The sequence below is a fragment of the Neophocaena asiaeorientalis genome, unplaced genomic scaffold, assembly GCF_003031525.2.
Source record: "Neophocaena asiaeorientalis asiaeorientalis breed wild unplaced genomic scaffold, Neophocaena_asiaeorientalis_V1.1 scaffold70, whole genome shotgun sequence".
NCBI lineage: Eukaryota > Metazoa > Chordata > Mammalia > Artiodactyla > Phocoenidae > Neophocaena > Neophocaena asiaeorientalis.
This window is the reverse complement of record NW_020175410.1, coordinates 13,462,742-13,489,430: the sequence shown is the minus strand read 5'-3', so window position 1 is coordinate 13,489,430 and position 26,689 is coordinate 13,462,742. Positions and strand designations below refer to the sequence as shown.

Sequence of the window (26,689 nt, the reverse complement as noted above, 5' to 3'; positions counted from 1 at the left end):
TCCCTCTTCTCTGTGGAGCATCACTCGGCCATCTGTCACCATGGTGATACGCACTGGGTATATACTGCCTGCAACTTTTTCATGGGCTCTATAAACAGATTTAATGCCCAAGGTGAGAAAGCACTTTCTAAAGAGATTCCAACTTACCTATTATTAGCTTGATCAAAGTGTCATTTGTTTATTTTAGTGAGTCAATATTTATTTTAGTGAGTCAGTCTTACAGTACCTTTAGAAAGACACTAGTGTTTTTTTTTTTCTTTTTAACCCATATTTCCTGTTAGGAAAAAAAAAAACAACCACAAAATAACTCTGTTATAGTTTGTTATTACATACTTTTAGATAATCATGTATTTGCATAATTCTGTTCTCTTTCTCCGATATTTTCAACTACTACAAGGGCTTGGGAAATTGCTTAAGGATTTGTTTCTGGGAGAGTCCTCAAAATCTAGATGATCTAAAAATGTTCTCCCTGAAGAGTTACTGAAAGTTACCACAGATGTAGCTCACTCACCCTACATTTCCCCCTAAATTTGAGGTAAACTCAGTGTTGACTCACTTCCTTCCGATCAGCTCTTCTATTAGAGGTGATGATGGTCAATTGCTGGGGCCACTTTGATTTAACCCTCTAGCAACCCCCAGGGTGGCTGCCTAACTTTTGCTTAGCATTATGGCTGATGTTCCCGTTTTTAAAAATCCCCCCAAATTCTGTGTGTTGGTGGCGGGGGGAGTGAGGCGGGCACATACACAGGTAAGGGTGGGAACGAGGGTGTGGTCTGTGTGGAGAAAGCATTTCTTTTGAGTCAGAAGACTACATTCCAAGCTGACTTTCCACAGAGGAAAACTATGACATAGGTTACATTCCTGATGAAAGTTCAGACGCCTGAGTTTTAAAAAGCAGAATGCCTCTAAGCACAATTGTTAATATTACCACGAATGATGTGCTTTTTATAAGGCATAAGAAGGGTCTAGAATGCACATAGGCTGATTAGGTAAAACATTCCAATAACCAATCCTGTAAAATGTTACATTAATGTGGAAGGGTAGTGAAACTTAAATGAAAGACTCTTAGGACTGAGGTTGGAGAGAGCCCAAAGCCAGGGACTGAGGAGGAAGCTGGGGCAGAGCTACGCAGAGCCTGGGGAAGCTAAGAGTGTGTGAGTGTGCGTGTGTGAGTGTGTGTGTGCGCGTGCGCACACGCATGGGGGGTGGAGGATGGGGGGAAGAGTGGGGGGCAGGGAAGGAGGCAGGGGAGGCAAAGGGTAGAGGGAACATAAGATCTGGAGTACCAAGAAGAAAATAAGCTGTCTGGGCAACCACACTGGCTAGCTACAAACCCTGAGAGATCCAACTATACTACAGGAGTGAAGTAATTTAAGTCACATTGCTGTAAGTTGAGGCCCATTTTAGAGTAAAAACCAACACTGGCATGACTGACCTATGAGGTCCTTTGTACCAGAACTAGTGTTATTACAACTCTCCACTTTGCTTATTACAATTAATCTTATTAAACAGTCCTCTCAGGCATCCTTCACAAATGCACTTTCTTCAAAAATTATTTCATGTGACTACAAAAAAAGCAGTGTGCATTAAACACCAGGAAAGATGTGTGTGCATGTGGCTGTGTGTGTTTTTAAAACCATGGTCTATTCAGTTAAGTCCAGCCTTGCTATTAGATTGAAAAAAATCTCCTTCCAGGATCCTTATCATTATTGTGAAGTATTTGTTCTTTGAATTTCTTGTCTTGTTTTTGGGATCACTTTATTATGCAACATCTGCTCTGAATTTCAAATGTGATAAACAGAGTATGAGTGTCGGTGGCAGATGGCTAATGACCGGCAGCGACAGGGCATTCAAGCCTGCCTTGTTTTCTGGGAAGCGATATTTTCATGTTAATTTGCTCTGTGTCCTGCAAAGATGAGACAAATCACCTGCTCATAATTCAGGCAAAGTGGAGACCACTAGCAGCGGAGCGGGGCCGTGGCTTGATTCCTTTAGGGGCGAGAGGAGAGAAGGCTCTGAGAGGCTTTCCTCATCGGAGTCCAGGGACCAGGCAGTCACTTTGCATTATGTCAGATGGAGAAAGATGAATCAGCCCTGGGCATCCCAACCTGACACCAGAGCCACTGTTTACTGCAAGCAGATATTATTCATGAAAACAGATCTTTCCCAGAGGCAGAAAACAGGTGCTATTAAGAGTGTGTGTCAGTCTCTGAAGTCTGGGTTTTGTAAAATAAACTTAATAGTACATTTTATCTCTTACTGAAAATGTTACAACCAACAGAAATCTCTAAGAAACATTCAATCGAAGATAAAATGAAATCTAATTCACAGAGAAAAATGACCCACACAGACACATAAACCTTGAGGTCTTTCAGTCTTCTCAAGCCATATAGAATTCATCTGTCATAGAGATACGCAAATAAAATATAATTTTTATTCCAAGACTGAGTCATCCAAAGAGGCCATGTGGTCTTGAGCTGAAAGAACTGTGTTCTACTTTGGAGAGGCAGCTGGTGTTCTCTGTGAGCTTTCAGTGCCTTTGAATTTCTATTCGTGAAAAGCGTGTTACATGTACAGAATGTCCAAAGAATGAAACTAGGTTCTCAAAGCGTTAAAAAGATAGTTGAGAAGCCAGGTCATATACTAGGAGAGATAATGTACTAGAGAGTGAAGCCTGAGTACCAAATGATAGTTTAGTAAAAGAAGGCATTGCCTTTGAAAACATGTAAAGCATAAGATTTTACACAGGAGTCTCTCCCCATATATATCCTGCCATATAGTTCTTTTTCTGGGTAGCAGTTACACATGACTAAGGAACAAGGTGAGGGAATTTGTTTACAGTTCTTTCTGATCCTCTCTCATAAGGTAGCAGATAAAGGCATGAAAGAGAAAACCTAACAATCTGGAAGCCTTTTTTTTTTTTCTCATAAAGTCCCCGTAAATGAAAGGTGCTACATAAACACAGGTACTCAAAATGTATTATGAACCCCCAAAGAAAAAAATAAGACAATCATAAGGTGTCAATTATTGCCTCATAAGTTTAAGCATGGCGGTCTAAGAAGACAATGTCGAATCTCAAACGATCAAATTAAAATTACACAGACGGCACTGCATTCCTCCACAATTAAGTACATCAAAAAATAGCATTCTGGGCTTCCCTGGTGGTGCAGTGGTTGAGAGTCCACCTGCTGATGCAGGGGACACGGGTTCGTGCCCCAGTCCGGGAAGATCCCACGTGCCGCAGAGCGGCTGGGTCCGTGAGCCATGGCCGCTGAGCCTGTGCGTCCGGAGCCTGTGCTCCACAACAGGAGAGCCCACAACAGTGAGAGGCCCGCGTACCGAAAAAAAAAACCAAAACAAAACAAAACAAAAAACATTCCAAACTAGAAATAGGAAAGCAAGATATGGCAACAATAAGCCTACGAAGCAAAGTTTGAGTATTTGTTGATGTCACAGCATAGCAGTCAAGAGGTTTCTTTATGCAAATGTCACCATCAACATGAATGAATATATCTCAGGACATCAAGAAAAGAGCTTAAAGAATGTGATGAAAACTTCAAGATGAAGTATGAATAAGACGTATAAATGTATTTATTTTTAGAATAGGTGTATTTTAAAATGTTGGAAAGAACCACCTATGATTTTATTCTCATAAGCCTCTCAATGACAATTTTCAGTCCAGACCATATGATAATGATAGAATTTCCCCTAATGAGTTCACCCAACTATCAACCTTCACTAATACTTAGGGCTTCAGGGGTGGTTTTCTGCCATTTTTACTTTTAAAAACAAATGGTATTTAAATGCATGTAAAAATTGTGATATATGTAAGCTGGGAAAATAAGCCCATCATGGGCTCTTTGTTTGTTTCTTTTCTTTCTTTCTTTTTTTTTTCTTTGGTTGCACCATGTGGCATGTGGAACTTCCTTGACCAGGGATCGAACCCACACACCCTGCAGTGGAAGCACGGAGTCTTAACCACTGAACCACCTGGGAAGCCCTCATGGGCTCTTTTTATAACGAACAGGTTGACGAAAATGGTACTGAACAGAAAGAGTTTACCTCTGTCATAGCTAGTCAGAGACCATGCAACATCCCAGTTTTACCCAAGTACGGCTCACCTAATGCAATTTATGTCCTGAATGTGCGCTCGAATATAGTGAACTGAGGCGGACCAACAGGTCAACAGTGCCACAGAAAACATGGTGGGGGACAGGTAGTGGAGGAAAATTCCCACAGCCTAAACCAACCGAATATGAGGTCTTTCCCTGACTTCCTGTTTTACACCTATTTCATGTTAAAATATTTTACCTATTTGTCTATTTTGCAACATGGCGAGTTCTGATATATGCAAGACAATGTCAATAATAATATTTATGATTTCGAAGAACATTTTAGAAAATATTTTGATACCATAATGCAAAGAATCAGCTACAGACTGTGTTTATTCATAAGTAAGTGGGGTTTTTTAAACCTGAAAATACCAAACACCAACTAAACTACTTAAATAACCATAGAGAAGTGTCCCACATGCTTCTGTGTGCTCTTATATTCTAAGGTCCTCAAGTGCAGGTTCATGACTTATGCAGTTTTGTGTCCTCGAAGTGCCTAGCACAGAACTCACCCTGTAAATATTCAATTAACCTTTGTACGAGTATATTCAGAAAAACTCTTATTGCAACAAAGCATTCTATATAAAGAATCCAATCCATGTTCCCAATAGGTTCCTCATAATAACAATATTCACTTGATATAGTTATTGAGACTTCTCATAAATGAGCTATACAACAACAAAATATTTCTGTTCTCTGGCTGTGTGCTTGAAAAATTCAATTAACCAGAACCTCAACTAGCTGGAACTTCCTACTGAGCAGCTGTTTATCCTTCATACCAGTGCTTAAAAAGATGTCAACTTAGAAACAAAAGATAAAAGTGTTCATTAAAAATAAATTTATGTCAATCATATATTCAGCTTAAAACTATCCATTTGATAGTACTATAGTGCTTTTAAATGATTACTCACGTTTTTAATGATGACCTTAACCTCAAACACAAATTCTAAAAAAAACAAAACCCTTATATTTAATAAGGAAGAAAAGTAGATCAGCACAGTTCAGAAAATTTTTAAAAATTAAGGATGAATGGGCATATCTGAAGAAAACTCTAATTTGAAAAGATACATGCACCCCAGTGTTCATGGCAGCACTGTTTACAATAGCCAAGACATGGGAGCAACCTAAATGCCCTTTTCAGATGAACGGATAAAGAAGATGTGGTATATATATACAATGGAGTACTACTCAGCCATAAAAAGAATGAACTACTGCTATTTGCAGCAACATGGATGGACCTAGAGATTATCATACTAAGTGAAGTCAAACAGACAAAGACAAATATCATATGATATCACTTATGGGTGGAATCTAAAAAAAATGATACAAATGAACTTATTTATAAAACAGAAACAGACTCGTAGACATAGAAAACTTATGGTTACCCAAGGGGAAAGGGGCAGGGAGGGGGGAATAAATTAGGTTTGGGATTAGCAGATACAAACTACCATATATAAAATAGATAAACAACAAGGTCCTACTGTATAGCAAGGGAGCTATATTCAATATCTTGTAATAAACTATAATGGGAAAGAATCTGAAAAAGAATATATGTATATGTATAACTGAATCACTTCACTGTACACCAGAAACTAAAAACAACACTGTAAATCAACTATACTTCAATTAAAAAAAAAATTAAGGGTGAAGACGAAACGGGTCTTGCGACTCACTTTTAAGTTAGCAAAAGATGTTCAATGAGCCGTTAAGATACAAATTAATCGCCTGAAATATTTCAGTTGACCATAGTTTTATTTTACTACGAAAACATCAAAACACCATTAACCACAAACCTTAAATAACCACAGCCCTTGTACACACCTCTACCTTTGTGGGGCTGTTGCCCCTGATGGCTGAAGAAATTTAACAGCCTCCAGGAGAATCTCCTGTTCAACACAGAACGAAGTGACACTCCCTTTCCCTGGATAGATGAAGAACTCAAAAAATACTTTTAACAAGTTACCTTGTCAAAAGCTTCTGTTGATAAGCACCAATCCCCCGCTCCCCAACCTTGGCTTGGCCATCCCCCGGCTCCTCTCCTTCACGTCACCTTAGTGACCACCTTTTTGCCTGTTCCTCTCTGAATCCTGCTTACCTCTCTACTCCCACCCTTGCGAGTTTCCCCCACCCCACTTCATTTTCTACTCTTGCCTGGTCAAGACTTAGTTTAAGCACATCACTCTGGTTTATCAGTCATTTTAACTACACATACTTTTGCAAATGATTCCACTCAGTAGCCTCTAATGTCCTAGGAGAATTTAACGTGAAGCTCAAAAGATCCATGTAGGTGGCAATGTAGGGTATAAATATATGGTTACCTTGTCTCGCTGCTTAAAAAAAAATGACCTCCCCCAAATGAAATTTTTGAACTTAGAAATAGATCAGAAGAAGCTAATGCTTATTTTGACAGTCCGTGTTTAAGCTGTTGGAAGTCATTTAAAAAACAATTTTCAATTAATTATATCTGAAGAAAGGTTGGCAATGTGTCTTATTTATTGAGTACCTATGTGTATAAATCACTGAGTAGGGACTGTCAGGATACAAAGATGAATGAATAGGTAAGACATGGACACAAATAATCACAATTAAATGTAGAAAATATGATAAAGAGGGAGAGATGTAGAACAAGCTATAAGACAAATGAGATTACATCCAGCTGTAAAGGCTGCTCAAATGATATCTGGGGTGGGCCTTGAAAAATGTAAGCAGAGAGTTATTGGTGGGGGGGAGCAAAGGAATGGCAACGAGAAGGAAGTCCACGGAGGTAGGAAATTACGAGCCACAGTAAGAGGATGGGGATTAGCCCAATCTGGCCAGAAAGCAGAGAACACAAAACAGGGCTATACTCTGCCCTGCGTGCTGAACATGGTATTTTGGACAAACTCATAAAGGAAAGAACTGAAGCCACAGGACTGGAATAGAATTTGAGTGAAAAAAGGGATGCAGAGATAGAAGAGAAAAGGACCAAGAACAGGTAATTAGGAATACCTATGTTTAAAGGGCCTTACTGTCCCTGAAACTGCTCAGGAAGCAACGAGACCATTCCTGAGCACCATATTCTTTCATGAAAGGCAGATAGGAGAAAATAAATTCTACATTAGTCTAAAACCCAAGAAATAAATCATTCAGTACACCAAGTTCTAAATGTATCAGTATCTGGGAACACCACCTAGCTATCACTAAAAGACATTTCTTACTCTGTTCAGAAGATAAACTGTTTTCAGCTATTAACTCCTATCTAAAATGATGCTGAACTCTAGAATTCATTTCTACACAAAGAATGACAAGGTAAGGAGTCTGTTTCACCTGATTCACAAAAACAAACAGGTCTTTGTGAAAACCTGCCCATGATATGCACAGATCTACAAGATTGACTCGGAAGTTCAATTAAGCAGAACAAAGTAAGACCAACAGAGCTTTACAAGTAGCTCTTCCCATTAGACCTAAAGGAAGAAAGGACCTCTAGCCAATACAATGCATCTAGCTTGCTGACCTCCAAGGAGTCTTAAGTCATCTTTGAATCCCAAGAGTTTGGGATGGTACCTGACACTTAGGCTTCCTATAAATGTTTTATGAATGAGGAGAAAATGGAGAAAGAAGGGCCTAACAATCAATATTTCAGATTTACATAGCATAGGTATGTCCTAGGACCAGTATACAAGTACATATTCAATATACTCATGAATGATGTTTTAAATTATAACCCTCAGAGTCCACAAACGATCAGAAAAAGGCTGAGCTATACTTACTACACTATACTTTCTAAGCTTAGGGCCAGATAACGTACAAATAGATATTTTCCAATAATTTTAATATGTATTAGAACTAAAGGGTTTTTTCCACTGAGCCCTAAAATTAGTGAACTAGAATATACCCCATTCTTTAAACATCCCACTTAGTCATACTAGATATATTTAACTATATATTGAGTTCCAAAGGCTCTAATTTTGGCAATTTTCATAAGGAAAGAGTGCCATTGTTTATATAACAGTGTGACTGTTTGACCAGGCAGAGAGATGATTCTTAGTACCTTTATGGTTTCAGTGGGCACTCCAGGCTCTGGAACTTTATCCAAATAAGTGGTCAAGTCTTGATCAACATGTTCAAACACTAATGTTAGTTTGGTTTCTCTGTCTGTTCGTGACACTGTGCACACATCAAACAACCTAAAAGGAAAAAAAAAAAAGAGGTATTAAGTAGGTGGTAATAAGCAAAGAAGTAACCTGTAAGTCTTACACATATCCCTCAATCTGATCACGTAATTAGGGGGAAAAAAAGGACAGGTTTGATCATTCCTTGTGATAATACGTAAGGATACCTAATAGGATCTGATACTTTAATATCGATATGAAAGTTCAGGGGCAGAGCACTTGGTTAAGTGGTGACAAAATCCACAATGGCAAAGAAAAAGCAACACGACTGCAACATGAGAATGCCTGCTTGGAGGGCTCCTTTGTTAAGATCTTAGGTAGAATTTGCTGATAGAGATAGTTTCAAAAACTGCAGCCTCTAGGAAAAATATGGTTCTTAGCTCACAGGTCAAGAATTATTAAAGAGACAGATTGAGCATTTTCTGGAGATGCTGGACCCTGCAATTTAGATTTTCCTGGAATTTAAGGTCTTATAATTATGCCTATGAAAATAACTATAATGGAATATGGAGAAATTTGGTTTATTTCTAAGAAAGCCTTCTCATCCTGGTGAATCAAATCATTTCCCTGGAATGGGCATGAATTCTTAGTTTTAAAATTCCAAATATCATGCTAATAAAAACTGGGAAATTTTAACTTTTGGAGGGGGCAGAAATTGCATTTGTAAGCTCTATTGCCCTTAGATGATAAAGGCAGATTGACAAACTTTATAATTATGTTTGGATGGGAGAATTCAATTCTTTCCATAAAATCCTACAACAAATTCAAAATTTAAGTTTTAAGAACAAAGCCTTCAGTAGTCAAAAGAATTTTCAAGACAAAGGACAGAATTTCCTTTAGTTTCAACAGACAAAGGATACTATCTGGCACATGAGATGCTCACCAAACATTTAAAGAGTTAAACACACCACCCATAAACAAGCTATAAATAAATTTCTTGACAAGAATGTAATATAAATGCTAAGAAAAGGCTAATAAAAGTGCTATTCATATTACTTTCTTTCATTTTTTAAAATGAAACAACACCTTCTTCAAAGAAACTAACTATAAATGTGCATATAACCCAGTTACTGAAATGCAAGGTTGACTCTCAGTTATCCACTTTGTACATTACCTCTTAAATTTTTAATGCCTAGCTGGTTCACCATGCCACTCTACTGCATTTCTGGGCTAAATGGGCTCCATAACCTTTGGTACTTCAGTGTTAATCTAAAGTAAACTTTAAAAGAAACTAAAGAACACCATAATTAAGTTAAATCAATGGGGTGAACACCACCACCACCAACCACACATACTTTATAGCCAGGTCCAAACTCCTTTTTAATTTTGGGCAGCCTGGGGTGAGTTCTACCACTCCATTAAAATCAATTAAGATCAACAGAATTTCTTCCTTACGTTTGTCTACTTCCAAATATTCTGACTTCTAAGTTTTAATTATCTACTTATAAACTTAACTTTTTCTAAATTTCTAAAGTCTTCGAGTATCACTAATGTGACTTATTCTGAAAAATTATTCTGACAAAGTAAAAACTCCTAACAAATTTATTAAAAATAATGCCATAAATCATATGCATGCCGTACTGAAAAATATGATTGCTATCATGCATGGATCTGAAACCTGGGAAGTTTATGAAAACAACTCTTTCAATTTGGTAATTCGAGTTAACTACCATTTATTCATAGGCTCCTTTGAACAATCTTCTTTCCATTTAAACCGCATACTTTGACAGCTTTATTATTTTCTTCCCTTTTTTTTTTAACATCTTTATCGGAGTATAATTGCTTTACAGTGTTGTGTTAGTTTCTGCTGTATAACAAAGTGAATCAGCTATATGCATACGTATATCCCCATATCCCCTCCCTCTTGCATCTCGTTCCCACCTTCCTTAACCCACCCCTCTAGGTGGTCACAAAGCACCAAGCTATGCGGCTGCTTCCCACTAGCTAACTATTTTACATTTGGTAGTGTATATATGTACACGCCACTCTCTCACTTCGTCCCAGCTTACCCTTCCCCCTCCCCATGTCCTCAAGTCCATTCTCTACGTCTGTGTCTTTATTCCTGTCCTGCCCCTAGGTTCATCAGAACCATTTCTTTTTTTTTTTTTAGATTCCATATATATGTTAGCATACGGTATTTGTTTTTCTCTTTCTGACTTCACTCTGTATGACAGACTAGGTCCATCTACCTCACTACAAATAATTCAATTTTGTTTCTTTTTATGGCTGGGCTCAACATCCCTGATCATTAGAGAAATGCAAATCAAAACTACAATGAGGTATCACCTCACACTGGTCAGAATGGCCATCATCAAAAATTCTACAAACAATAAATGCTGGAGAGGGTATGGAGAAAAGGGAACCCTCTTGCACTGTTGGTGGGAATGTAAACTGATACAGCCACTATGGAGAACAGTATGGAGGTTCCTTAAAAAACTAAAAACAGAGCTACCATATGACCCAGCAACCCCACTACTGGGCATATATCCTGAGAAAACCATAATTCAAAAAGAGTCATGTACCACAATGTTCATTGCAGCACTATTTACAATAGCCAGGACATGGAACCAACCTAAGTGTCCACTGACAGATGAATGGATAAAGAAGATGTGGCAAATATATACAATGGAATATTTTTTCTTCCTTTTGAAGAAGAAAAAGGAGTTCCACAATTACCAAGCTTCTTTATATCTGTTGCTTCTATTTTTGTGATAAAATGAAACAGTAATGAACCAAAAATGGCCTGTACTAAAATCAAATACAAACATGGGAACTGCATCATTACAGCTGTGCTTCTTAAACATTACTTTCAAAATGTTTTCTATTATAAGTAATACATTTCCTTAATAAAAAAATACATTGTTTATCACTGCCTCCAGTCAGTAAAGAACTAGTAACTCCAGTTCTTACTACACTTACGGTTTGTAATACATAAGACGTTTTAGTAATTTCCAAAAGAAAAAAATGTTTTGACAGGGACGTAGCTGGAGAATGAAGTGATCATAAAACACTGCTAAACCGAAGGGTCACTTGCTCCCAAACCGTTGTTAGTTACCTAACAGCCCTGGCAGCATGCTATGTTGCTTCATCTCACTGAAACCATTTTCAAACACTCTGTATGACACAATGCAAGAATAACATCTAACCCACCCAAGTTATTTTTCTCAAAGTTATATCACTCTCTTCAATTTATTAAGATTCACTGTTGCTGCCTGCAGCACCTGGACTCCACACCTGAGATATGCAAAAGGTGAGCTCCCTGGAGCCCCTGTTAATTGCCCCAAATGATAAGCCATGGAGAAAAGGCACTAATTTTAATTGGCAATTTTTTTTAAAGACACACATTTAAAGAGACACAGAGTAGAATATTCTTGTATAAATTTTAGTGTATATAATCATATATTCTTCTAGGCTACAAGAAGAATGGTGTTTATTAGAAGTGGCTCACGCTGGTTCAAGGTGATAATGCTTTTTATTTTTTTAAGGTGCCGGTATCAATTTTATTTGGGAAATGGAGCCTATTACCGTCTCCTTAGAAATTCAAAAGTGACATCGAGGGAAGTAAAAGTCCTAGAAGAACCTGTAGGTTTTGGGCTCCAATGCTAGCCATCAACATCCAATAGACCCAGTACCGTACAGAAGACATTTTGGGACATATTACTCTATACTAAAACATGAAATTTAGTCTGACTTAATTGCTTAGTAAACATTATCATAGTAAAATTAAATTACATTAGTCATAATGGGTAGAAATGCATTTTGAATCAACAGCTATAAATACTAATCTTAGGAATTTTAGAACATAATATTTTTGATGCTTTCTTGTCTACAAGGACTCTGTCTGGAATCATCCCAAAGCAAATAATAATCACTTCAGTGGGCAATAAAGAGAAGATAGATGCTGTAATAAAACCAATAAGTCTCACATAAAGCAACCGAACTAAACAAGAACTGAATGAAACCCCTGGTGTTTGGCAGGAGGTTAACAATCTGTAATATATTTATATAAATCAATGAGGAATGTGGTCAAGCTATCTATAACCTCCATAACTTGCAAAACAAAAGAGCCAGACAGGTCTGAACATTTGAAAATAAACCCTGGGAAATAACTTCAACTGTTTGATTCCTTGTGTCGACCAACATCTTAAAGCTTTCTAAAACCATTCTATTTTTTTTGCTATTCAGTAAACTGACAAAAATACCATTTCAGTGACTGCATAACTACAGTTCCATAAGAGAAATATAATCACATTGTGTTGAGGATGAACAAAAATATCTCAGATGACTTTTAGAGGAAATGAAAACTACCATTCAAAATTTATCCATTAGAGCTTAGCCTAACGCGATCCAAGTAAAGGTTCAAAAAGTAGTTCTCAGCATTCACTGAGTCTACGAATCCAGTTTAGCTGCGCAAAACAAAATCCAAAAAAGGCAGATAGGTCATTATCATTTTACAATTAAGTCAGCCAAGCCCCTAACTATCCCATAAAATAAGTCCTCTCCCTGTCTCTATTGTCCTGACCCCCCAGCTGCAGGGCAGAGAGCAAGCACTGCGATCCAGCACAGCACTCAGCTTTCCAGCTGTCCTAGTGATGTAATTATCTCATAACAAAATATCTCCATGAATTAACTCTGCATCCTACCCATTGTAATTCGGAATAACTGCTTCCTGTTCATGTTCTCCATTTAACTGGCTATTCTGGATCTATTGCATAGGCAAGTTGTCTTCATCTAATGGATGGGATTACATCCAATAAGGTTTGGGATTTCCAAAGATTACAATTTACAAAGGTCTCCCAAACAACATGCTCTGTAAACACAAGCCCTGCCTTTCTATTGTGGTTATAATAAAAGGGAAATCTGCATTACTTGCTGTGATTAAACTCTGACCTGTCACAGGAAGTTCTATAAAGATTTTTTTCCTGTCGCTTTTTTTCATACTCTGGAATGTTTGGACATCAAATAGTTCAAGATCTGTGAGATGTCTGGCACAGCTGCCGAAGGGTGCTAAACAAAATTTTATTTGAACTACAGGCAGTCTTCAGAATTGAGAAGAATTTTCTAAAAATCTCTAATCTCTTCCTCTATAGTCCACGAAGCACATTCTTTGGCTACAGTTTGCACGCACCAAATTTATGTTCACACCTCCCAATAACCCTACACTACTGGATGCTGGCCAGGGTATTCTCCTTTTGCTCATTAAATAAGGAGTGTGTGTGCACTTATTCTCAACCAGCACTGAATGGTGTAATTCCAGAAGTATTTGCCACTAATAATAATGAACCTGCTGCTAGAAGGAAATCGCCATTTCAGCAGTACCTGTAAACATTTAGCAGTATGGACACTGTACCGTGCAGGCACTGTACTTGGTTTTAGAGATTCCAACAGATCTAAGACGGGGACCGTTTCTAAGAGCTTCATATCCAGTTGGGGGGAGAGACAACTGACATGTAAAACTACAAGCAGTGATATATGGCTATGTATTAATTCCAAATTAATTCTACAAACACTATGTGAAACTTTATATATCAACATCAAAGTAGATTCATTCTACATCCTGTTACAGTAGACACCTGTGATATCTACCTTTCCAAGATCCATTCTCTCTTCTGGAAACCATATCCTCATTTCTTGTTGAGGAACCACTCCTACCCCATACACTCAAGCAATATATTCGTGGGGTACATGCGCAGGATGGTACGTAACCTACCCTGGACAGAGTGACAATGACTGATTTAGGGATGGACAGGACCATGAGAATTGGTCCCAGGAATTTTACTAGATCTTCTGGGAAAGTAGAGCTCTCTTTATTCTGGGGTTACCAAACTGGCAACAGATTAGCCTGCAGCTGCTGGTGGCCATCTCTGCCACCACTGTAGAGCCCACCATGGAATGCAGCCAACACCGAAGAGAGCCAGAGCAGAGAGATGATAGGCAAGAGATTCCGGATGACATCATTTAAGCACCTGGACCCACTTGTGCCCAACCTACCCCTGGATTTACTACTTAGGTGAGTCAGTAATGTTGCTTTTGTGCTTACCCAGTTTGAGTTGGGTTTTATTACTTACAACAAAAAATAGTCCTAAGACATCTATAAACATTTTGAAATAATTAAAAGACTTTAAACATCAATATCTGACCTCAAATACATCTTATATATTAGACAAACTGAATTAAGCTCAAGCACATAGCTTAATTAGTAGGAGTTTCCTCTAGGTGACTATACCAGTGCACTGACTTGCTGGGAGACTATTCGCCTGAAGAGGTTTCTCCATGAGCCTGCCGGCTGGGAAAGAGTAATTGACAGCAGCAGAGCCAAATAATTAATCTCTCCTAAGGAGCCATGCGGCCTCTTCCCAGGATTCTTCCTTGTGGTTCTTTGTCTGACCACAGAGGCATTTTATGGAGAAAAAGTAGAGAAAGAAAGCAAGAGAGACAAGCTCATTGCAAATGGGAATATGGAACCTATAGCATCAGAAAGGCCCGGGTAAGGAGAAGTGAGGAGGCAAGGAGAAGCATTTAAAAATCATACAAAGGTACTGAGTTTAGTTAAAGGTTGAGTCCAATGCTCACAGATCTGTTCTCCCAAAACCCCTCGTTAAGCAACCCCCCTTCCACTAGCTGTTGTTGAAAAGTAGAAACGCACAGGGACGCCCCATAAGTAATAACCCCAAAGCAGGGAAACCCCTTTGTGATCATACTGTTGTTACACTGAAGGCTACCACAATCTGACAAGGGAATGCAAAGCCAACATCTTCTATTTACTAACTCATTTTATTCCTTATAGCCTTAAAAAGAGTGTTCATAAGAAAGTTTCATAGTTCATCTTCTTCCAGTTCATCTTCAGAGTTTCTACTAATCTCGCTTCAGCTTCTATCTACATGTACCTGGCAATGTGGATCTATGAGTTAATATTTTTGTATCCATTAACCAAAAAGTGTTTTACAAATAAAATGGGAAACCCCCATATTGGGCAAGTTTACAAGATGTGACTTGCACTACAGTAAATATTTTAAATAGAGCAAACAGTAAAAACTTGTGTGTATGGAAACACACTGCTATCATAGGGCAGTGCAAAACTGGTGCACTGTAAGCTGGGCCCCAAATAAGCTATTTGGGCTGTCTTCATGGGATATAGGATACTGTATACTGCTCTGTTCATATTCAAGATGAATTCCTGAAATGGACATTAAGTAATAGAATTCAAACTTCTTTCACAGTCCTATAGCAAGCACTGGAGGCACTCATATTTCAAGCACAATCCTTCAAACTGCTAATGCATTTTATCTGAATCAAAGGCAGAGAGAAGAATGAGGTAGTAACATCACCCTGTTATGCTAAGTATATACTATTACGGGGAAAAAAGGAAACATTACTTCAGAGCTAAAACACACGAGGAAATCACAGAAACCTACTTGTTCTCTTATAGGGAAGAGAATGGTAGCAGGGGCAAAATATTCTGAGTCCCCACGTGGATCACCATCTCCACAAAGTCAAGAGAAAGAAAACAGAGGCAGGTAGACAATGACTTGACACTTCTGCTGAGTCCGGTTCCGATACAAAATAGCTTTGTAAGTTCAGAAACAGCATAAAGTCAACTCTATAAAAAGAAGAAATCTGCTGAGAAAACTCGGGACCATTATGTCTTGATTAGAATAAACACCATTCACCAACCCCAGCTACAGTGTAGGAATGAGACATTACTCTTGCACCCGGTGAAGGCTCCACCTAGACATGGTTACCTTAGTTTTAGCCTTTTCCTTACACAACAGTTAGCTTCACAAACACAGACACATGGGTCAAAATAAGGGCCTGATAAGAGAGAATGGATTAAACGATTCATAAACCTGTGACATTTGGTGTGAGGGTGGGGGTCAGGGGCCCCAAGTCATAAACCCTACTGGCAGGTCAGAGATTACAGATTAGCAAACTACAGACAGCCTTAAACTGGAAGTACCACTCCATACTTTTTTACTCTTTTGTTTTAACTCTCTAGAGCATCTAGTACAGTGTCTAACACACTGTAGATGTTCAATGTCTACTGAACGAATTAAACTTTTCAAAATTATAACTCAGGGAAAAGTTGGGAGCAAAGTAAAAGAGAGGATCTTCAGAGATGCCATTAGGAAAGCATGGCATGCTGAGGAGGCCATATCTTGTAACTGACGTTAAATGAGGACTCACACACTAATATATCACATTTACTAACTAACGTTTCTTAGTTTGCTCCCCACTAGCTCCTTCTATGTATTTTGACTTTTTAGTGCTCATAACAACACTATGAAATGGTACTCGTTCTTATAGATGAAGAAACAGACGTATGTATACAAATGTTCATTGCAGCATCATTCATAATAGCCAAAAATAGAAACAACCCAAACATCTTATCGATTGATAAATGGATAAACATAACATGGTATTATCCATATGGTGGAATATTATTTAGTAATAAAAGGAATGAGGTACAGATACATGCTATGACATGAATAAACCTTGAAAAGTTTATGGTAAGTGAAAGAAACCAATCACAAAAGGCCTCATATTTCATAATTCCTTTTACATGAAACCTCCAAAATAGGCAGATCCATAGAGACAGAAAGTAGATTAGTGGTTGCCTAGGGCCGGGGGTGGTGGGAGACGAAGGAGGGGAAGGAATGAAGAATGACTGCTAACGGGTACTGGGTTTCTTTCTGGGTAATAAAATGTAAGATCATGGTGATAGCTGCACAACTCATAAATATACTAAAAACCACTGAACTGTATACTTATATGGGTGAATTTGATAGGATGTAAAGTGTATTTCAATAAAGCTGTTTCAAAACAAAAAGAGGAAAGAAACAGTCATAGAGAGGTTTGGTACTTTGCCTAAGGCCCAGGCACTGTAAGTGGTGAAGATGGGATCTGAAATCAGGCTGTCCGGTTCCCAAGTCTGATTTCCTTACCATTGTGCAATCCTACCTCTGTATGTAGCACAGCCTTTGGGGCAAGAGACCCTTCTGTGGCAAATGAGACACACTACTGACAGGTATTGTGGTAATGCCAACTCCCAAATGTCTTTGTTTAACTTGGCTATACCAGTATATATGTGTTCCATCCTGGTCTGAAAAAAAATGTTCAGAAAATTCACAGGAAAAATAAAATAAAGCTGAAGACTATTGACCTCCTAGACCCTCTTCTCTTATGTCCTTCCCTTGACTAGCTAGAAAATGACACACCCAACAGAGCTTGACAAAGATATTTCAATCTCAGAAATATATGAGTTAAATGATATTTTTGAAAGCAAAGTGAGCAGCTCTGGCCTGAGTCAGAATGAGTGCATGAACATTCTGGCCAACTTTCAACATTCAGTTCTGTCTCCACTTCTGACCTGTAAAAGCCCTGTTCTCCAGCTTTGGGCCTCTCTTGAGGAAAAACGACGAATCAGCCAAAACTAGGCAGCCGTCTGTGATGAAGACTGTCTGCTGGGTCTTAGAAAAAAACCAACCAAATTTTACCTACACTGTAAGCCAAAAATCTCTCATAATCACATCCTTACTAGGTGAGTAAAGCTATCCCAGCACTAATTCACTCAGCTCCTTATGATTAGGTTATTATCTAATAAAACAACCACTGAATTTAGTTCCTTTTAAGGAAACATAAATGACCATAAACATAGGAAAAAATGTTAAACTATCGTAATAACTTAAAGAAACATAAATGAAACCATCAGTGATATACTATTTAAGCCCCTCAAACTGGGTAACAAAAATGTTTAAATGATAAAATGGCACAACATTTCTGAGCATTTGCGAAAATGGGCCCACATGACAGTAGGAGTACAAACTGGTAAAAAGCTTTTTTGAAGAGTCATCTGGAAAAACAAACACACACACACACACACACACACACACACACACACACACACACAGATATCATGTGGCCCTTAAAATGATGATACAGATTCATATTTATTGAACATGGAAAGGCATTCATGATATATTATTAAAAGCAAATTCAGGCTTCAAAAGAATATGTACAGTATGATTCCACATATGCAAACAAAATGGTAGAAAGATAAATCAAGATGCTAACAGTGGCTAAGCTCTAGGTGATGAAATTATGGAATTGTGTTTTCTGCTATTTGCCTATCTGAACTTTCTACAATGAGAACTTATCAATTTTTTTTTTTTGCTGTACGCCAGCCTCTCACTGTTGTGGCCTCTCTCGGACATGCAGGCTCAGCGACCATGGCTTACAGGCCCAGCCGCTCCACGGTATGTGGGATCTTCCCGGACCGGGGCATGAACCCGTGTCCCCTGCATCGGCAGGCGGACTCTCAACCACTGCACCACCAGGGAAGCCCACTTATCAATTTTTAACAAGAAAAAAATCACCATTTCAAAAACAAGAATTAGAAAAGCTTTTTTTCTCCTTCAAGTTTTTTTCCTTCCATCACTCATATACTTTTCTTCAGTCTGCTCCACTAAGTTAATGAGACAATCCTGACCATCAATTCTGAAAAGGTAGTTTTAAAAATTAAATATGTTAAATCAAATTCTTAATTTTGTTCTAGGGGAAAAAAGCAATATGCATGCATTACTGCCTCACTGAAGGTATGTGTTTTTCAATCCTCCCCAGTATGGACTAACTCTACAAAAAGAATGTAGGAAAAATAAAATTACTTTTCTGATATCTGGTTAAAAGGTCAAAAGCAGCAGAGTTACCATGGAATAAAGGAGAAACAATAGCTCAAAAATTCTTCAGATTACTCTATTGTTCATCATACAAGCCAAGAAAGAAAGAAAGAAAAAAATTTCTCCATGGCAAAATTGTGGACTTTTATAAATATGGGGAGCTTTAGAGATTATCTGGTTCTATGCAGTTGTTTTACAGATGAGGAAACACAGGCCAAGAGAGTGCAGAGTGTCAAAACTAACAGAAGGAATAAGACACCCGGGTCTCAGACTTCCCTGGTGGCGCAGTGGTTAAGAATCCACCTGCCAATGTAGAGGACATGGGCTCGAGCCCTGGTCTGGGAAGATCCCACATGCCGTGGAGCAACTCAGCACACACACCACAGCCCATGCACCACAACTACTGAGACCGCGCACTAGAGCCCGTGAGTCACAACTAGAAAGCCCGCATGTAGCAACGAAGACCCAACACAGCCAAAAATAATAAATAAATAAATTTATTTTTAAAAAATTAAAAAAAAAAGAACACCATCAGGAAACTATATTAAAAGATTAGAAAACAGAACACAGTTGGAAAAGTTGAAAGAACTGGTATCTCTATCAACTGCTAAACTTAAGGATCTGAAGTTAGGCTTCTTTCAGATGCAAAAATGTGTAAATATTAAGTTATGATTTAATATATCTACACTTTAATTTTGTTTTAGAGTTTGATCTTTGTTTTAGGAATATTTTAGATAATAAGGTAAATATTTCATAGTGTTAAGAGCAATTAAAAACTAAAGTAGGTAAGAATTTGGAAATGTAGCTGTCACCGTATCTCTTCCACGGCAGAAGTTTTCTTTTGCAAAAACCAGAGGAACAACTCATCCTGGGAATCTTTTAGGCCACTGGGTGTTCCACACAAGTAATTATTTTGAACACCTGATTCTTACTCAAGTCCCCAAAATATTTTTTAAAGTTAAAAAATTTAATGGAATTCTTTAGACAAGCATTGAACATTTTCTTGACTTTTTAAGCCCAATGTACTAATTATGTTTTACTGATGAATGACTCATGGTCATTATTATTAACATTAAATTATAATCACTTAATTCAGCATCATTATTATGATCCCTTATCTGAGTGCTTTCTAGGCACATGAACATGAAGCAAGGAGATTGTGACATACTATAAGTCAAACTGTCAAAAAGCAAAGAAAACAGCAAGAGATAAGTAAGTCATCACCTACAAGGGAAACTCAGTAAGATTAACAGCCAATTTCTCATAAGAAACTACAGAGGGCAGCAACTTCCCTGGTGGCGGAGTGGTTAAGAATCTGCCTGTCAATACAGGGGACACGGGTTTGATCCCTGGTCCGGGAAGATCCCACATGCTGAGGAGCAACTCAGCACACACACCACAGCCCGTGCACCACAACTACTGAGACTGTGCACTAGAGCCCGTGAGTCACAACTACTGAGCCCGCGCGCCTAGAGCCCGTGCTCCGCAATGAGAAGCCCGCGCACCGCAAGAAGAGTAGGCCCCGCTCACCTCAACTAGAGAAAGCCCTCGCGCAGCAACAAAGACCCAACACAGCCAAAAATAAATTAAAAATAAAATAAATAAAATTAAAGTGCAACTGTTAACCAGGAATTCTAGATAAAAACTATCTTTTATAAATGAAGGTGAAGTTAAGACATTTCCAGATAAACAAAAGCTGAGGGAGTTTCTTGCCATTAGACCCATCCTAGAAGAAATGCTAAAGGGAGTCCTTCAGGTTGAAATGAAAGGATACTAGGCAGTAACTCAAAGCCATATGAAGAAATAAAGATCACTGGCAAAGGTAACTGACCACACAGGTAAATATAAAAGCCAGTATTACTGTATTTTGGTTTGGGCTCTTTTTTCTTAATATAATTAAAAGGACAAATGCATATGACAATAATTATAAATTTATGTTAATGGCTACGCAATGTATAAAGATGTAATTTGTGACAATAATAACATAAAGGGGGAAAGGCAGAGCTGTATAGGAAAAAAGTTTTTATATACTATAGAATATAAGTATTATTTCAAGCTAGATTTTTATAAGTTTAAGATATTAATTGTAATCTCCAGCACAATCATTAAGAAATTCTTTGTTTCAAAACGTTTTCACACCCTGAGAAATACTTTCTTGAATCTCCTCTCTAATCTATCATTTACAAGCCCCTAGAATGAGCCTGGAACTGTACATATCAGGGACTTTACATACGTAAACTCGTTGAGTTCTTCAATATCCCTATTAAGTGGGTATTATTACTCTCATTTTACTTAAGTGGGTATTATTACTCTCATTTTACAGATGAAGAAGCTGAGATTCAGAGGATAATTTGTCCAGAGTGATAGAACAGGTATGACACAAAACCAGGATTTCAATTAGAAACCTTCACAGACTTCTCTCTCCTCCTTGATGTGGACCGTCAACACTCAGAGTCTCAGGTCCTGTTCTCTTTTCACTCAGTGCAGCACCACCACTACCACAACATAACCAACAACAAATGGCCATGGCTTCAGATAGTACCTAAGGGCTGACAAATCCCCAATCTGTCTGTCTCCAAAATAATTCTCTCCCCAAAGTCCACATCCAGTTTACCTCTTGGAAAACTTCAACCAATATTCTGAACATCTCAGTTTCAAAGTATCTGGGACAGAGCTCATCCTCTTTGGTGAACCACACCATCCAACCAATTTTCCAAGCCCAGAAACCTTCAAGTAATCCGAGATTCTTCCCTTTCCCCAAATATCCAGTCAACCACCAATTCTACCACTCAAATGTTTCTCCATCCACTGCTACATCCCCAGTTCAGTACTCATCACTCTTACCTAAACTTCTACAGAGGGCCTTTATCCTGTGTTCCTGCCTCGTGGAGACTCCCTGTACTCACCCCTCATTCTGGGTAGTGGAGCCTTCTACAATGTACATCTGATCATTACACTGAACAAATGCATTTAGCCAACAAACGTTCACTCAATATTTGTTATTTTCTAGCATTGTACTGGGTGCTGGGGACAGAAAGATCAAAGGATGAAATAGATTTTCTTATGTTGTTCAGAGTCTAGTGAGATGGCAGACATAAATAGATGAATATCAACTAAGCTGGATATGCTGAGGTAGAGATAAATACAGGGTATTTTAAGAGTAATCAAGAGGGGCATCTCACCCAGACTTGTAGGAAAAGGTTTGTAGAAGTGACAGTGGAACGGTCTTAGACCATCAGGAGTTACCCAAGCAAGTGGCAAAGAAAGGGCACTAAAAACCAAGAGAAGGTAAGAGCAAAGGGACAGCGAGAAGTCCCACTGGAGAGAACTCTTGTATGCCACAAGAAACTTGTATCCTGTGGGAAACGGGTATCTTCTTTTGATTTTTAAATAGCTCATTCTGATGAGCAGGAATAAGAGGGGAATAGTGGCAAGAAGACCAGCATAAGGAGTTGCCACAGTTATACAGGGAAAATAAAGAGGGCCTGTCCTAAGGAACTGGCAGCAAGGACGGAGAGGAGAGTACAGATTCCAGAAATATTTAGGAGGTTGAATTGGCAGGACTTGCTAAGTGTCTGAATGTGGCGGGGGTGGAGGGATGAGGAAGGAGGAGAAGCCAAGGATGACTCATAGGCTTTTGACTTTGGGGACTTGGTGCCACCCCATGAGATACAGCAGTGTTCCCAGACCTTTGGTTTCCAGGGACCTGTAAAATTTCCAACAAATTTAGGGCTCTGACAGCACGCTGTCAGCTAAAGACATAAATATACCCTACCATCTACTATCAACATCATCTCATAAAGAAAGCACATTTTAACACCCAAAATGTAAATAGATTTAGCCTTCTGAAAAATTCACCACAGGGCCCTTTTTTTTTCTAATTTCATCACAGACGATGGAAAATTGGTACCAGGCCTCAGACCAACACTGAGAAGCCCTAAGATGGAGATCTAGGAGAAGAAGTCTGTTCAGCAGTAAGATGATGAGTGGAAGGCAGAAGAATATAGAGTCCCTGCCTTTGCTAACTCTCTAGCCTTACAGGGATGCCCATCCCGTATACATTAAGGGTTGTAGAAGAGTTCAAGAGGTTATGGAAGCCCTGAAGAAGAGGAACTCAAATGTGCCTAGACGGGAAGTGGCTGGGGAGCTGAGTCTCCAAGGATGATCTGGAATTTGCCAGATAAACAAAGGAAGTTTCGCATGGTCCAGGCAGAAGGAACAGCATGTCCAAAGGTATGTAGGTATGCAGGAAAATTCATATTTGGGGAATTGTGGATAGTTTGGCATGACTTGGTGATTATCTTGGAAGATGGCAAGAGAAAAGCTGGAAAAGTACACAGAAGTGAAATTACGAAGAGTTTGTTAATCCAGGCTAAGAAGTCTGGAAATTATCTTATGGGCATTGGGAAAGAACCAAAGGACTTTACAGTGGGCAATTCTATGGCCAGACTTAGCACTTGGAAATACCACTCTCACCGTAGAACAGAAGTTGGACTGTAGGGGAATAAAATGGGAGGTGAGGAAAACATGTAGGAAGTGTCTTCAAAAGCCCAGATAAGAAATACAGATAGATTAGATAAACAGGAGCAGCAGAGAGAGACCAATACAACCAACAAATATTTACTGAGCATCTACTCCCTTCAGGGGGTATCAAGGTCAATGAGACAAGATCCCTGCTCTTTTAGAGCTTATTTTCTATTGTTAAACAAAGTGAGAATCATGCTTTACATAATGCAATTAAAAACATTTACACTGTATCAAATGCTTTCACAAGGCTCTCTATGTATACACATATATAAAACCATGTTTAAATTGCACTCAATTACATTATATCTGGAATTTATTAAACCATTTCTCTATTCTCATAACACTGGCTCACTACCTTATGGTAAGTTCCTCTAAGTGGCACTGCAAAAATCAAAAGGTATACATTTTTTCTGAATCAAAATATATACACTTTTTAAAAGTTCTTACTCCAAACTGCCTTACAGAAGATCACAGCAATTTATATTCCCATAGTTGTATCTAGGAGGTGGAATCCATAGGGTTTGGTGACCAACTAGGATATAAAAGCTGAAGGAAGAAAAGAAGGTAAGGATGATTTTCAGAGTTCTGGTTTAGGCAACAAGGTTGGTGGTGCTATTTCCAAATTGCAGAAGAAAAAACGAAAAAGGAAAAGAAGATTTAAAGAGTATTCAGTGAGTTCACTCCAGAAGGCATGAATTTGAGATGCTTGTGACATTCAGGTGGTAACGTCCAGTGAACAATTACAAACACATACTTGGAGTTTTGGACACAGGTCAAGTAGCAGTTTGGGAAGTTATCAGGTATACAAGTGAAACAATCTTGGGGGCTATAATATGCAACAAGAAGAACAGCATCCCTGAATAAATCAGCAAGGTGGGCAAGAAAACAGCTGAAGAAAATGTCGTCACAAGAAAAAAAGGGAATTAAGAAAATCCTATTTATAATAACTTCGAAAACAATACTTTTGTATGAATTTAACAAAAGATGTACAGTGAAAACTATAAAACAATGTTAAAAGAAATTAAAGAACATCTACATAAGTAGAAAGACATCCATATTCATAGATCAGAAGGACTTGATATTTTTATGAGGCCAATATTCCCAAAATTGACCTATAGCTTCAACGCAATCCATATCAAAATCCCAGACTGTTTAGCAGAAGTTGACAAACTGATCCTAAAATTCATAAGGAATTGCAAGGGACTCAGAACAGCCAAAATAATCTTGAAAAAATTGGACGACTCACACTTCTCGATTTTAAAACTTACTATAATATGCTTTGGTACTCAAGACAGTGTGGTACTAGCCTAGCATAAAGGTAAACGTATCGATCAGTGGAATATAATTGAGAACCCAGAAATTAACTCTCCGGTTTATGCTCAATCGATTTTTCAACAAGGGTACCAAGACCATTCAATGGGGAAAGAATAGACTTCAACAAATGATGTGAGGATTACTGAAAATCCACATGCAAAATAGTGAAGCTGGACTCCTTCCTCACAACATACACAAAAATTAAACTAAAAATGGATCAAAAACCTAAATATAAGAGCCAAAACTATAAAACTCTTAGAAAAAAAATGTAGGAGTAAATATTCATGAACTTGGGTTAGGCAATACTAAGATATGACACCAAAAGCACAAGCCATAGAGGAAAGAATAGATAAACTGGACTCATCAAAAATAAAACCATTTGTGCTATAAGGGATACAATCAAAGAAATGAAAAGGCAACCCAAAGAATGGGACAACCTATTCGCAAATCATGCATCTGATATGCAACTTGTAACCAGAATATACGAAAAATTCTTACAATTGAATAATAAAAAGACAAACAACTCAATTTAAAAATGGGCAAAGGTTGTCAATTATACCTCAATAAAGCTAAAAATAATAAAATAAAATAGGCAAAGGATCTGAAGAGACAGATCTCCAAAGATGATGTAACAAGGACCAATAAGCACATGAGAAGATGTTCATGTCGTTAGTCAATAGAGAAATTCAAACCAAAACCATGAGATACCACTTCATACCAGGAAGATGGTTAAAATGAAAGAGACAGACAATAACAAATGTTGACAAAGATGTAGAGAAAATGGAACGCTCATATATTGCTGATGGGACCGTAATATGGTGCAGCCACTCTGGAAAACACTGTGGCAGTTCCTCAAAATGTTAAGCATAGAGTTATCATATGACCCAGCAATTCCACTCCTTGCTACATACCCAAGAAAAATAAATTCATATGTCCACACAGAAACTTGCACAGGAACGTTCAGGGCTGTATTATTCATAATAATCAACAAGTGGAAACAACCCAAATGTCCATCACCTGATGAATGGATAAATAAAATATGGTATATGTACACAATAGAATATTATTCAGCCACAAAGAAAGAATGAAGTACCGATACATGCTACAACATGGATAATTCTTGAAAACATGCTAAGTGAAAGACACCAGTCACAAAAGACTGCATATTGTATTATTCTATTCACATGAAATGGCCAGAAGAGGCAAATCTATAGAAACAGAAAGTAGATTAGTGGTTGCCTAGGGTGAGGGGTAGTGGGTGTTGGGGGGAAAAGTGAAGTGGCTGTTCACGGGTATGGGATTTCTTTTAGGGGGAAAGAAAACGTTCTAAATTTGACTGTGGTGATGGTTGCACAACCCTGTGCTGGGCATGGTGCTAAGACCTTTCTCTGTGTTTATCTCTTTTATAGATGAAAAGAACCAAAGCACAGAAGATTAGTAGATTGCTCAGTGTCATAAAGCTTGTAAACAAAGGAGCCAAGACTTCAGCTCAGATAATCTTAACCACTGTATGCTCCATTCCATGGGTACTAGGACTCTCATGATCTTGCCCCTAATTACCACTCCATTCTCATCTTTTAATTAGATTCTATCCACCCTAAAATTCTTGCATTTCCTGAAATGTGCACGGCTTTTATGCTGGGCCTTGACACAAGCTGCTTCCTCTGCCTAGAAAGCTCTCTTTTTCTCTGTCCATCTCGTGACCTCCTACTCACTGGCAAAGACTGCTCAGGGGTGAACAGCCTCTGTGATCCTCACTTGTCTCCCTTCTACGTTTCCCCTTCCAGAGCCAAGACTCTTATGTGTTACCACAACATACCTGACTCACTGGAGGCACTCAGCCATGATGTGTGAATGGATAAATAATTGAATAAGAATATTCAATTGTCCTATAAGAGAGTACACTGTATTT

The 26,689-nt window shown here is 38.3% G+C and overlaps 1 protein-coding gene across 2 annotated transcripts in view; it reads right to left on the bottom strand.

Moving 5' to 3' along the window:
* Nucleotides 1–26,689, bottom strand: part of CDK6 (cyclin dependent kinase 6) — a 229,692-nt gene that overhangs the window by 163,427 nt on the left and 39,576 nt on the right. For both annotated transcript variants that reach the window (XM_024767027.1, XM_024767026.1), the window contains exon 3: nt 8,143–8,278. In XM_024767027.1, coding sequence (XP_024622795.1) covers nt 8,143–8,278 — 136 coding nt within the window. The remainder of the gene's footprint in view (nt 1–8,142; nt 8,279–26,689) is intronic.